The 13,797-nt window shown below is 42.2% G+C and overlaps 2 protein-coding genes across 2 annotated transcripts in view; both read left to right on the top strand.

Moving 5' to 3' along the window:
• Positions 1-13,797, top strand: part of MPC1 (mitochondrial pyruvate carrier 1) — a 546,410-nt gene that overhangs the window by 427,314 nt on the left and 105,299 nt on the right. The gene's annotated exons all lie outside the window — the stretch shown is intronic.
• Positions 1-13,797, top strand: part of RPS6KA2 (ribosomal protein S6 kinase A2) — a 176,066-nt gene that overhangs the window by 94,401 nt on the left and 67,868 nt on the right. Inside the window, exons 4-6 of the mRNA XM_076333972.1 lie at positions 7,965-8,045; positions 8,835-8,914; positions 12,078-12,184. Coding sequence (XP_076190087.1) covers positions 7,965-8,045; positions 8,835-8,914; positions 12,078-12,184 — 268 coding nt within the window. The remainder of the gene's footprint in view (positions 1-7,964; positions 8,046-8,834; positions 8,915-12,077; positions 12,185-13,797) is intronic.

Genomic DNA, 13,797 nt, shown 5'->3' with positions numbered 1-13,797 from the left:
GTAAGGGGTGTAATTCTGACTTTGTTGGTGTTGTACATCACCATAGGATTTGGATTATTGGATGTCATTGCACATCTGCAGCTCACAGACCTTGGGGGGAGAATGGGTTCACCTGGGAGCTGTGCACAAGCACATCTGTGTATATTCAGTTGGTCCAGTTCTGTTTAAACATACACAAAAATCGAAATTTCACCTCTGCATAAGGACATGAGGTTTATACGATCATCCCGCTGTCTGTCGGTCAGTACTTCTCTAATGACAGGGTTGAACCCACTGGCTAATTTCAGCCAAAAATCTAAAACGCGCTTAAGCTCCTGCAGCGTCTGTGGGATTTTTTGGCCAGGGAGGGAGATCCAAGTTGGTGTCCCAGTGGGGAAAAAGCGGGAGGTCGCAGCCGCCAGAGGCTCTGCCGGGCAGGAGGGAGCCCACCGAGCAGCACCCGCAGAGCTCAGACCCACTGCAGCCTCTGCAGGCTGCTCCTCAGCGGGCAGGGGTGTCAGGAAAACGTGGGGAGAGCTCAGGTTACCGCTCTGGGGATTTGTTTTCAGCAGGGTTAGTACATCCTAGAAACCTGAGTTTGCTCCTGACAACTCCCATATGATTTTTTTTCTTTTTTAGCTTTAGACTTCATCAATCTGTCCTTTCATTCTCCTTGCTGGAAAATTGAGCAGAGGTACTTCAGAGGGCTATTGTGAGATTTAATTAACTTTTCCAAACATTTTGAGAGAATAACAAATAGGTGATAAATAATATAAATGGAAGCTCAATATTAAAAGTTTAGGATTAATTTAGAGACGTCTGTCATTCCAAATCTCAACATTGAAGCATCCAAGCTACTTTAAAAAAAAAAAACTAAACCAAAGGAAAGCCTTTGATTTCTTTAAAGCCAAAGTGTTGTTTCATGTAAAAGGGGAAAAAAAAGCAGGGGAGAGGGAGATAAAATGACCTCCTCCAGACCCTGGACTCCTAAAAACTAGTCTGTGTTTGTATTGATTTTTCAGAGTGCCCTTCTACAAAGTAGCGTCTCCTGCTCTGTAAATCTGGTTTTTTCCTTTGCCGCAGCAGCGCTAGGGCTGAGTGGTAAAGTTCTGTTTTTAATGGCTCTTTCCCCATCTCTAAAAGTTTCCATATTTGGGGGCATAGAGGATCTTTCTTCCAGAAAAATAACCTTCATGAAATTACATGCATTTCAAAACAAATGTGCATAAAATCCCTACGTGACATTATTGGTATACTTCTACATTCAGGTGTCAACAGGACACTTTTCTATTTTTCTTTGTGTTGTAATAATGCTCCGCTGATTAGGTACAACGTGAAAGGCTGCTCTTTAGAAGATTTGAGTATAATACTGTATGAAGCAGAAACACAGTAATGCAAATAGTATTTCCAAGCAGAGCCATTGAAGCTAGATTATGATCTTTTTTGGAAAGCCTGTACTTCTCCATGTCTTGGGTAATTAGTCACCACACAAGTACTTTGTCTTCCAGATGTACACAGTGTGGATTTGAAATTAGAATCTAGCTCTCTGCTTTTGTCTACAATAGCCAGCATTAAAACCAGATGAAAATAACAGAAATAGAATTGAAAAGGATGTTGCACATAGTTTTATGTATATATTCCATTTTCTGTATCACTCGTATGTTCCAGTGCTACGTGAAGAATTTGAAATTGAGTTGCATGTTCCTGAGTCTGAGTTATATTTTGCTTTTGTTCCACTTGAGGTACGGTGCTGAGTTTTAGGGAAGTGAGGAGGGTAATGGATGAAATTTAAATCCATCCTTTTATTCACTGATTTATTTCTCCTGCTACCAATATTTTTTGATGGTGATTTAATTAAGTTAACATAGTTTCTAACTCACTCTTTTCTTGCTTTGTTAATTAATTAGTGCTCCGCTCCTGGCTGAGCAGGGACATTTCTTACCGAAAGGTCATTTTGAAAGGTAGGGACGGGCAAATCATTTCTAATCAATAATGCTTTTTGCCAAACATCTCTGAGCAGGTTGTGAAACCTTTGATATTATTTGTGTATTTTCTGTGTGTATCTTCCCACGAGAATAGCTTTCTGTAAGGGGCAGTTGCTGGTGTCAGACACGCAGGGGGTTTCTCTCCCTGGTGTTGCAGGTCCAAGGGATTAAGCAGCACTTCAGGAAAAATTGTCAAAAAGGACAAAAGGCCATAAGGACAAGTCACTGAGGCACTAAACCCATTGTCTGACAACCCATTCCTAGTTCCAAAAAAAAATATTAAGTGTTCAAATGCCAATTTCAGCCTGGTGACACCAAGAAGGTTGCCTCCAAAATCAGTGGAGAGAGACTGGCCCACTCAGAGAGGCAACCAGAGCACCAGGTCCTGCCCTGAGCCACCTCCAGAGGGCTCTGGGGAGGGACCAGGCTCCTGTGCCTCAAGGCAGCCGGCAGGTATTCACACTGGGACTAGAGTTATAAAAGGATCTATGCACCTAACAACAACTTACAAAAAATAAGAGTTACCACTTTAGTGCTACTGAAGAGTGGTAGAACTGTTCTTCAGCTTTGGATAGCTTGCAGAGCTCACAAAATCTATCTCCATCCCCCTTTTAAAACAGGATTTAGGCTAGAAGTCATTTAAATATTTCTACAAGTGTATCGGAGCATCCAAGTGCTTTGCTTGTATTTGCAAGGCTGCATTGGTAAGTCAGAGACGTTCACAGTGCATGAACAGGCAAACGACTGTGGTCATGAGCAAAGCAGAATTGTGCTGGACCTCAGCTAACGTGTACAGAAAATATTTCACCCATGAGACTCTGGCTCCCCGTGCTGTTGACCAACAGAGGTGAGAGCAACACCCAAGTTCGGCACCTATGGAGGAAGTCGGAACGTATCGCATACGTCTCCACACCATCTGCAGGGGCAGCCAAAGCCTGGCTCCCTGCGCTGTTGCTGATCCCCAAAGCAGGCAGGATGGAGGCAGATGCTCTCCCTTGCTCCGCACTGGTCTTCCTCGTAGACATACGTCTCGGCTCCTGTCTCTTAGCCCTGATGCACCATGCCGCGGTTCCTCCTGTGGGTGAGCCCAAGACAGGTTTCACTGCATTGAGGATTTTGCTGTTTATCAAGGCTGATTTGCAGCTCAGTGCCCTTAGCTAAGGCAGTCCGTTAAGATGTCTGTAAGATGCGCTCCCTTGCTGGATCTTTCTCTACAAAAACCTTTTAAAGAGGAAAGCCATAAGTGAAAAATGGTATCGGTCACAGGAGCACTAACTTAAAGTGTCCGTACCCTGACAGGATCCAGTTGGCACCAAGAGAAGCGTGGTGCGGGGCACCAGGGGGGTTTCCGCCCAGGGAGGAAGGCAGAAGGAAAAGCTATTTCATTTTTATTTGACACTTGAAAATTGAATTAATACCAATTTAAGTTTGATGCATGTGTTAGCTTATACAAGCTTGTAACGCCAAATCTATATGCAAAAACCAAAACTGCACTGCAAGTTAAATTGAAAATTACTTCTTTTGAAGTAGAAACATCAACTTTTACTCCAGGTAAGTCTGAAGACAGAGAAAAGACCAGCAAAGTATTACACACAAATTTAGAAGAGAGCTTCAGGATAATTTTCTTCTGGTAGAACTAAGAATTACTTTGGGCAGCAGTGAGAAGGGTACTATTAGATAAAAATGTTTGGAAGTTATTCTTTGGCCAAAGAGATCCCAGAAGCAACACTCTGCCTCCACTGAAACCAGTGACTGAACAGTGTTTAACTTCACAGAGCTGTGACTTCAGCTCAGCTATTCAGCCACTAGGTGTATGACAAGTTACTTTCCCCTTATGGTGAATTAGCTATAAATTTTAATCAGTATTACAGTGAATAAATTAGTGTCTCTTCTATAAATTCTCCCTTTACAACTCCTGTAGGCCATAGTTTCGCTAATTAAAGTTCTCCTTGGGTTGGCTCAACATGCTGCTAAACTGATATGATGTCACTGCATGTACATCAAGGGATGTCCCTGGATCATCATTATTTGACAGTGTACATAGCTTAAAGATGCACTGACTCTTAGTTTTTAAGTGAGACATATGGACAAGAAGTTCATTGGCTGAAATTTAATTTTTATTTCCATATTTAAATCTCAACCAAAGTTGATATCATGAGACCTTCAGAGAGGGAAGCAGGATTATGGTTTAATTTTCTTATTCAGAAAATACACAGCTAGTCCGTTATTGCGAAGGAACTTTTTTTCTCTCCTTGGAAGATGCTCTGAATATACTTTTCCCTTTTGCCCTTTCCCTTCTGTACTTCATGGTTATTAAAATTAAAACAGCCCAAGAAGTAAAAATTCATTCCTTAAATAAAATCCTCTCCTTAAGCATTCAGTGTTAAATAAAGTAAGCAGTAACATCCTCCTCTTTGATGTTCAGAGCTAGACAGACTGAAGTGGATAAGCTCTATTTATTTGCATGTATCCTCAGCTGCCTCCCCTTCTCTTTTATATCACATTAATACCTGGAAATGGGAACTGTTTTTATTTCAGGGTAGCAGGTGCTTCCTCTGCTGTTACAGGCTCCACCAGTCTGATCTCTTCTGTCTCATGACACCAGGGATTATTTCAGGGATAGCTAATTTGTCCAAGATCATGCAAACAATCTTCATAACTGTGTGCTCATTGCTCCGGGTTACGCTCTCTGCCTTTGTCTGACATATAATTTAAAGATAAGTGGCAAACCCCACCTTTCAAACCAAATTCAATACTGGGTAGAAAGGGCAAGAGTTTAGCAGGTGAGTGCTATTTCCAATGAGCATTTTAATTATAAACATCTGGTGTAAGTATTACCTGCCCAAGCCACCTGGTTCCCCACTCTGTGCGCTGCACTGAGACCCCTGCAAGTGATCAAAATGAGGATGGGGGAGCGGAGTTATTTGCACTTTCCTCTGTGCCTTTGGTGTACCCCCCTTGTCATTACCAAGGGGTGGGTAGGAGAGGCTGTTCCACAGCACCGGGCAGGAACCTGTGCCGGGAGAGCCCAGCCCTGTGCTGAGCCGTGCTGAACTGAGCCGCTCAGTCATCTTCCCTGAGGCTACTGAGCTCCAGTGCTGGTTTTGCAGCTCTTTGATAAGACCATCAGAGAAAAGGGATTCACTCAGAAAGGAATCCATAGAAATAGGTCCTTGTCAGTGATCCAGTCATTTTGGAAATGAGTGGAGGAATTCATGGTGGTAGATGTTCACTGATCTCCAAATAAGACTAAGCAAAGACATGCATGTTTGCTTGGTCACCTGTGTAGAAGCAAGTATCTTTCATGTTCAGGCCTCATCATCTCTGGCACTGCAGCAGCTAATCAGACCCTGTCCATCTCTCCCTGTACTGCTGGAGGAGTCCCTCTGTAGCCAGGATCTAGCAAGCTGAATAAGCAGCCAGAACTAATTCAGATCGTGCTTGAGCAAATTAATCTAATTATCTGACTGCCAGGATGTAAGAACTAGAACGAAGACTCCCTCAGCAGAGCAGACTGGGACCACTGAATACTGGAAAAAATCTCCGAAGTGCAGGAGAGGCACTTTCCCACTCACCATACCTGGATGATGACAGAGGAGTCAGACAGAGACAGAGCCTCATGCTGTTGAAATGTTATGTCAAAGTGCCATCTCTTCTTAAAACCCTTCCTATGCATTTCAGACCCACGTTGTCCCAGTCCCAAAAATACAAGAGGGTGGAAGAGCAGGAGAATTCCTAGGTGTATCTGGAATAAGGCAAAATAAATCTTCCCTCCTGCTATGACAGAATCAATAATAAACCACAAAGGAGAAGGTATTTAACCTTGCATATTTATTGAATATCATGACAATGGATGTGCAGCATACGGTACAATAACTAACTCTGACAGTGTCCTGTGGTACATAAGCTGGTGCAAGCAGGTAGATGCCTCTAGGGAGGCTACTTTGGAGGTTAAAATCAGGCACAGGGCAGGCATATGGAAGTAATAGGGTAAGAAAAATAAAGTGGGAGAAAGCAAGTGGATTTGCCTTTCTAGAGAATATGATTAATACGTTCTTTGGTGGTAGGGCTGCATAAAATTCTGGGCCTATGTACCTCCTGCCCTCAAAGCGTTTAAATCAGGCGGTGTTTGGTGCTGGAAGATGGGCAGGGCAGGTCACCAACTCACGTGCCAAGCTGTAATCCTGATTGCAGGTTCCAGTGGTCTTTTTTGGCAGCCACTGTGAAGGTGGTGATTAGAGCAGCTTTGGAGGAGACTCGGTTCAGAGCAGTTACGGGGCCTTGGCTCTGGAGAATGAGGTGTTTTCTGTAGTGACACAGCCTTTTCTTTAATGTCTCTGTGCCTCCAGGCATGCTGTATACGTGTGGGGAGGAGGGTGACGTGGCGGCCTGACAGGTCCACAGCCTGTAATCACCACAGCAGTGAGCAGGGCACAGCGCAGCGGGCTTCGGCACAGCGCCTGGCCAGACAGCTGTGCCTTTACCTGTTCAGAGGTCGAAAGGATGGAGACAGGAGGGCGTGCTGCCGTTCTGCCAGCCTGTTCTCAGTGCAGAGAAGTACTTTATTAGGCTATCTAACCAAGCTTAATGGGAAATTAATGGGAAATATCCCACATAGAGTGTTCAGCAACACCCACCTGTCCAACAAGAATTCCTGCCTGGGAGCATCGCTGATCTACAGCATGAAAAATACGCTGCCTTCACGTAGGCTAAACATTTTGTGAGTGTGTGATGTGTGATTTTTACTCATGAGGTAAGATTAAGATTCTGAGATTCCCTTTGTCTTGATTTTTACCCACAAGGTAGCTCGGGTTGAGCGAGCTAGTAAAGCTTACATCGCTATTGACCCAAGTAAAGCATCAAAATAGCAAGAAATCAAAGTGTCCCTCCACTCCTATTTATGGTTTTCAGATCAGCTGTTTTGGACCTAGTTCTGTGCATCAATTTTTGAAGTACAGCAACAGAATATGTGGTTTCATCATGGCACGGTCATTACTTGGATGCTGAGAGTACTCGGCTTCTCAGCAGATCCACAACACATGCAGGGGATGACAGAATCTCACTGAGATCTCAGGCTTTACCACCTAAAATAGTCTCATAACATTCCTTGTAGATGCTTTCAGCTGAAAAGTATATTGGCATTGTGTAACGCAGAGAAAGAAGAAAATTTCAATGCTTTCGTTATGGAATTAGTAAAATTGTGATTGACTGAAAAATGAATCTGTAAGATCAAGAGCTGATAATGTGGGGACTTGAATCCTCCTCAGTGTCTGAACATTCTGCTAAATGTTTTTGCTATGAAATCTTCAGCGTCAGTTTTTATTAGTTTGAACCGAGCTCACCTCTGTAACTATTTTTTCTCTTACTCTCTATTCATCTCAACCACTAAAAGTTTTTTTCTCACTGCTATCACACAATAATTTATCTCTACATGTAAAAATAGTTTTTTACTATTTTTAATCAGCCTTTTTTCTTTATTACTGATTGTTTGGGTGGTTTATTGGAAGCTAAAAATATTTCATATAAATCGCTTCCAGAGAGTGCTATTCAGTGATATCTCATAAACGCTGCTAGCATCAGCACAATACAAAAAGTTAATTTGCACAAGGTTAACCCGACAAGCTCTGGGACTGGTACATTCTGTTTAATCTCAAATGAGATAAAGTTATTAATTTTATATAGTTTTAATTTTCACATTAACATTGTCTTTTGCAAAGCATAATCACATTCCTGTTGTTTGTAATACTGTAGTCCTTTTAGTTAGGGCAGTTCTCTACAGAGGAGGACAGGGTGCCTTCCTGAAGAGCTCACTCCTTGCATAGACAAGACAGGCAGAAAAAGGGGACACCAGAGAGTGGCATGATTTGCCAAAGGTCACACCACAAGCCATCAGCAAAGTAAGAAGCAGAATCCAAATTGCCTGAACCTCATTCCAGTACTGTATCCAGTGACCGTGCTGCCTCTTAATATGTCACTGTTCTTATTGTTCTTTCTTTATAGTTCGGGATCGGGTACGATCAAAAATGGAGAGAGATATTTTGGCAGAAGTGAATCATCCTTTCATAGTCAAGCTTCATTATGGTAACTATAATAAAATATAATTCATGTTTGTTCTTAAATTGGTTGGGGAATTGTAACTAGATGTGTTATAATTTCGTACAGATACCCCCTGCCTACTTATGACTCTGTCTCTAACAAAATCATAGAGGCTACCTGTGTGAAATTCTTCATTTGTGCTAAAGGAGAATTTCAGTATAAGTAGGTTTTAGCCATTCCTCCATCCAAGTACATTTGTCATGAAGTCTAACGTGATAGATTGTGCTGGTGGGGTAGCTGGTGAGTATACATCTGCCAACCCCCTCACCTGCTGTCAGGTATAATTTAGAAAACCAGAGAATCTAAATAAAAACTATTTTTAATAATCAGCATCAGTCCAAATTTGCATATGTGTGTATATGAATGTGGTGTCTTGCTGGAGTTGCCTTCCTCCACCTCACCAGATCCCGAAGGAGCCCCACATTTTGAATAGTGCGGGCTCTCCCCTCACACAAACCTGGGAGTTTCTCTCTATGCCTCTCCCTCAGTGACTCCTGTATTTTGTGCAATGGAAAGCAATATTAATTCATAGGTGCTTAGCAAGGAAAAGAATGTATTAGTAATGCGTCGTTGTCTCTCAGCTGATACCATTTTTTCCCGTAGTTTAAGCTCAATTGCTTAGTTCTATAGAAAATTAAATTTTTCTGTTCTCAAAGTGCTGAGATGACAGGGAAGATAACGGCATGAATGATACACTGCTAGTCAACAAGATTAATTATTTGGAGACTTTATCTTGATTCAAACTTCCAACATCTCCATCCTTTTCTAATGCAGCATTTCAAACAGAGGGAAAGTTGTATCTAATACTAGATTTCCTGCGGGGAGGGGACCTTTTCACAAGACTCTCCAAAGAGGTAAGCTGATAGATTTTAACTTTAGAAATGAAAGACTGTCCTGATTTCCAGAACTCAGATGAAGTTGGTGGGAATGAAAAATGGCCTTGGGAATAGTCCTGCTATGTATATGTAATAGAGCTGTATCAGCTTGCATCTTTAAGTGTGTTCTTAAGAATTGTATTTGAATTATGCCATAGGTACTGCAGCAGGTAGCATGTAAGCATCACTGTTGGAGAAAACTGCACCACTACTACGCCATTCCCATAGCAAAATAGCCCCAGACTCATAGTTCGCAGAATATATCTTGGATGTGATGAGAAACAGTCTGAGAAACCAATCCTCCGTACATTTTGCCCAGGACATGGGCAGAGAACTGCTGGAAAATCACAACCGCTGCCAGCAGAAAGAAGAGATGGCCGCAGGTCAGGGCCCGACCCCTGCAGCAAGCATGCAGACAGCAGGCCATCAGCCGGCCAGCGGGGAAAGAGCCGTCTCCTGCAGCAGCTGCTGGGAGCAGGTTGCAGGCCACGCGTCGCCCCAGGGCTTGGAGGTTGGCTGTCACACCCCTCGCCGGCTCTCCTCCTGCCTGCCTGGGGGCAGCTGCTGCTTCCATCACCTCCTGGGCTCCCATCCTTCCCTGTCCTCCGCAGCTTCTGCCCCAGGGAGGTGCTGCTGCAGGAGAAAAAGGCAGCTAGGAAAAGGCCCAAACTTGAGTCTCGCTAATGCCCACAGAGAGCGGCAGCAGCAGGTTTTCTAGGTTCATTTAGCACTTGCCTGCATCTCCAAATGCCTGTTCAAGCCAGCTCTCTGCATTGCTTGAAGCAGTGCATCCTCCTGCATTGAGCCTCAGAGAGTCTTGCAGTATGGGAGGCTCCAGCGAGGCAGCCTTGCCACCCCCAGGGGCTCATCTGTGCCCCGGCGTTCTCTGTCACCAACATGATGTCCCCAGCCCTTGGCCTCTTTCCAGGCTGGGAAGGGGCCAGGGATGCCAGCAACCACCTAACACACAATCTTTAAAGATAAAAGAGGGACCTTTCAAATGCCATCTTGAGAGGAAGCTGTGTTTGCTCTTTTTGATTTGGGGAGTTACTGATGGACTAAAAAAGCTGTGAAAACAGTACTTTCATTCAAAAGTTCTCTAGCTTTTTTTTTTCCCATCTGATTCCTGGTTCAGTGACATGCTGCAGGCTGCTGTGTGTGCCACAGCTTGGGAGCCCAAGTATTTGCTTTTAAGGCTTGTTTGCTAATGCGAGAAGACATTAGCAACAGGTTAATTACACTGCCGAGTAATGATACTCATATAAGTACATAGTACATGGCAGCAGTTATTTTTAATATGTGGAAAAAGATTAAAGAAAATAAAAATATCCTTCTGCTGTTTGCCATGAAATCAGGCTTTGTCAGTGACACAGCGTGCTGTCTTAGCAAGGGCCTCTCCGGTGTCATGGGAGAAGAGAGAAAAAGTGATTCTTGCCTACAGAGGGCAGCTATACGTTCTGCACAGTTAGGGAACTCGAAGTTCCCTAAGTGAAAGTGAAAGGCAACAGCTCGGATTTTGTACTACTTTAAAAATTCAGATTTTCTCCAAAGCTTTTCCAATGCAATCTCTTGATTTCTCTGCTTTATACTATCAAGAATGAGTCCTCTTAACTTGACAGTCCTTTTACACATAATTCTTTTTTCAGTGATTACAGCTCTTGTCTACTTATACTTTGCAGCTGTTTAGTAGTGGCAAGGTATCGCAAGGAAAGACCTTATGGGAAAACTTGTACTGCTTGCAATTTGTTAATTACGGACTTGGTACAACGGTATTGATTTCAGTGAACTTTCCGTCAGACCCTCTATACTACAGCATGTGTGCGTGCAAAGCTTGTCTCTTGCTCTGTCTTTCTGAGATGTCTGACTTTAGCTGGGTGTGTCTGTATAGATTAGATTTTCTCTGATTCTATTGATTTCATCTCTTGCCTACATTATTTATTTTAAACCTTCTAAATAATTTAAGTTTATTTTGATAATTAATGCAATTTTTATGTTGAGACCAATTCAATTTTTAGTCAGAATTTTTGCTTGTGTGTCCTTTTTCTTTCTAGCCTTTGCAGCGATATTCTTAATTAAATTATGTGACATCTGTTCTCTGAATCCTTTATTTTTGCTCTCAGCCTTCTGCAGCTTCTCAGAGCACTCAAGTATTGTGGCTGCCCCTTTCCAAGAGCAGAGACTTAATTTTAAAAATAAGCTCGGCAACTTCTACTGTAGATACTTAAATTTACATATGACGTAAATTTTTATTGAGCTGAATCATTTTACTTCTGTCATACATAGTATTCACAATTGTGTATGCAATATATCAGCCTCTCTTTCTGCATTATTATTGCTGTACATACTGAAATTTAATTGAAGAGAAATTAATATCATCTGAGATATAATGACAGTTGAACCAAAGGGGTTTCTTGCCATCTTAGCTCAATTTTTCTGAGCTCAATGTTTTTTCGATTGCAGGAGTTTCTTCCCACTTAAAACAGAACTTTCAGTGTGAGTAGTAGCCATATCAGCTATAGAAAGGAAACAACTGCCCTCAGTTTAGACCTCATCAGGCCCTGGATGTTAGACAGTGCATCATTGCTTAGGGCATCTGCACTGAGATTCCTTGAACCCTCGACGCACGGGGGTTTAAATCCATCTCTGAGTCCCTGCTCATGTTTGGGAACGAAATGTGTTTTGGTTTCTAAAATAAGAAGCATTTCACTTCCCCAGAGAGGTTACCCCATATTATTTTGTGGGAATTTGGTAACCAAATGCCAAGATTTTAGCAAATTAAGAGATTTGAAAGCAATAAGGGCTGCACTGAACACATTGAATTTTGCCGTTCATTTCCAAAGGCTAAGGAGCTAGAACCTTATTCATCTTATTGCGACATGTCATCATCTAAACAGATCAAACAGACAAATGAGAGCAGCATGTTTTAAGGAACAGAAGTACTCGAGAGATCAAGTTTTGTTTTATGAGGAGAATCTGGTAAGAATTGTTAATCTGAGCTCAGACAAATTACGGAAAATTGAACCTGATATGATGGTCCTTCCAGCATTCCCAAGTTAGGCAATTCCTTCCCCATGTCTGTTTAATGCAAGCCAGCCCACCACTGTCAAGTAAATAGACGTGTTCTTCTCTTCCTTCTGTCTAGGTGATGTTTACAGAAGAGGATGTCAAGTTCTACTTAGCTGAGCTGGCCTTGGCATTAGACCACCTCCATGGTCTTGGAATTATTTACAGGGATCTAAAACCAGAAAAGTAAGTTAATGAGAAGGAATGAACCGAAATGAAAATATGTGAGCTTTTAGGTTGTTTCTGCTCCTTGTCACGCTAGTAAGTCAAAAGGTGCCAGAGGCTCTGCCTTCCTTCTTGTATGTGAGACTCCATACATGAGACCCTCACCATCAGGAGTAGCGTCTTCCTATTGTATCATTTTAGCATGAGGCCAAATACTTCGACTCTGTTCCAGTATGCTGTGGCCTCTGTGTGCCTGGCCTTCAGTTTAGTGAACGATCTCAACGCGGGATTCAGATCTCTGTGCCTTTGACTTCAGTAGCACTGTTCTCCATTTGCAACATTTAATCTGGCCTTCCCCTTGGTGTGGTATAAACTGCTTGAAGCACCTCCACTTCCAGCTCATACAAAATATGTCGTGGCACCGCTCAGTTTTATTGTAGCCATTATTTAAAGTAAATGAGCATCTCTGAAAACTAGTGTGCATATTAGCTCATGAGACACACGATAATCAGGATTTTAAAAACACTTTTATTAATGATCCAAAATATTGTCCCAAGAATTATTCCCTCTTATATTTGCAGCTATTTTCTATTCCTAATGTGGTGCTATGGAGGTTTTTCCTTTCTCTTTTTTCTTTGCAGTATGTCAATAGACTAAATTACACCCTCAGTGCTATCACTAGGAGTGATTTGATACTGTTTTTATTCCGTGCCACTTGCCTGGTGCTTTGCCTGCATCTTCTGTGTCGGCTCCAATAAAACAGGCTGAACAACATTTCAAAGTAACCAGCCTTTTTAATGTAATGGTCACCGTCATTTAAAAAAGATGACCACTGAGAGCAGTCTGTTTGGCTGTTGTTTACAGTCCCAAAGTATAACAGCAGAACAGCCTTTTCCTTCTGTGATGTGAAGTTCAAAAATATGCAGCTCTTTCTTTAAAACGGAGTGCTGTTGCTTTCACACTCATGGACAAAATAAGAGACCAAGAGTAATGGAAGGTGAATTTTGTAGGTGAGAAGTTGAAGGGGGGGAGACTATTTATCTACAAGACAGTACTATGTGATTTAAACTTTAAATTCAATTTTATGTTTTGGTTACAACAGTAATAGCAGTAGTACTATATGAATTCATTCAGATGTACGTAACCAGAGCTCTCAGTCCTTTGGGCTAGAGACCCTTTCGCAGGTGACCAAAATTTCCAGTCTTGCCCATTTATGCAACCAAAACTGAAAACCAGAGTCCTTGGCAAATACAGGAAGTCATCCTCCAAATTAAACCACTGGAGGATAAAGGTACCGGTTTGTTACACAATATGAAATGCAGGTAGGCAGCGGTCACACCATAGCCGCCACTGCCATGTGCTGTTGCATCGTCCGCCAGCAGCTCTTCGGTTTCAGCTTCATTCTGAATTGCTATTTTATTCATTCAGCATCAACAAACATGTACGTAATATGTACATGTACATAATAGAATAACTCCAATTACAGGTTTTCAGTTTTAAACTTTGTTTCTAGTGAGTGTTAGTATGAATCGTGTACTGCTTTTCTTTCTGGTGTTGGATGAAGCTGTTTTGCAAGCTAACACGATATATGAAGCTGCTATTAGAAGGTATCCAAATACGAGCCTGTATATTCA

Source organism: Aptenodytes patagonicus, chromosome 3 (assembly GCF_965638725.1).
Source record: "Aptenodytes patagonicus chromosome 3, bAptPat1.pri.cur, whole genome shotgun sequence".
Taxonomy (NCBI): Eukaryota; Metazoa; Chordata; class Aves; order Sphenisciformes; family Spheniscidae; genus Aptenodytes; species Aptenodytes patagonicus.
The sequence above is the reverse complement of the archived record's forward strand: the minus strand, read 5'-3'. Positions and strand labels throughout refer to the sequence as shown.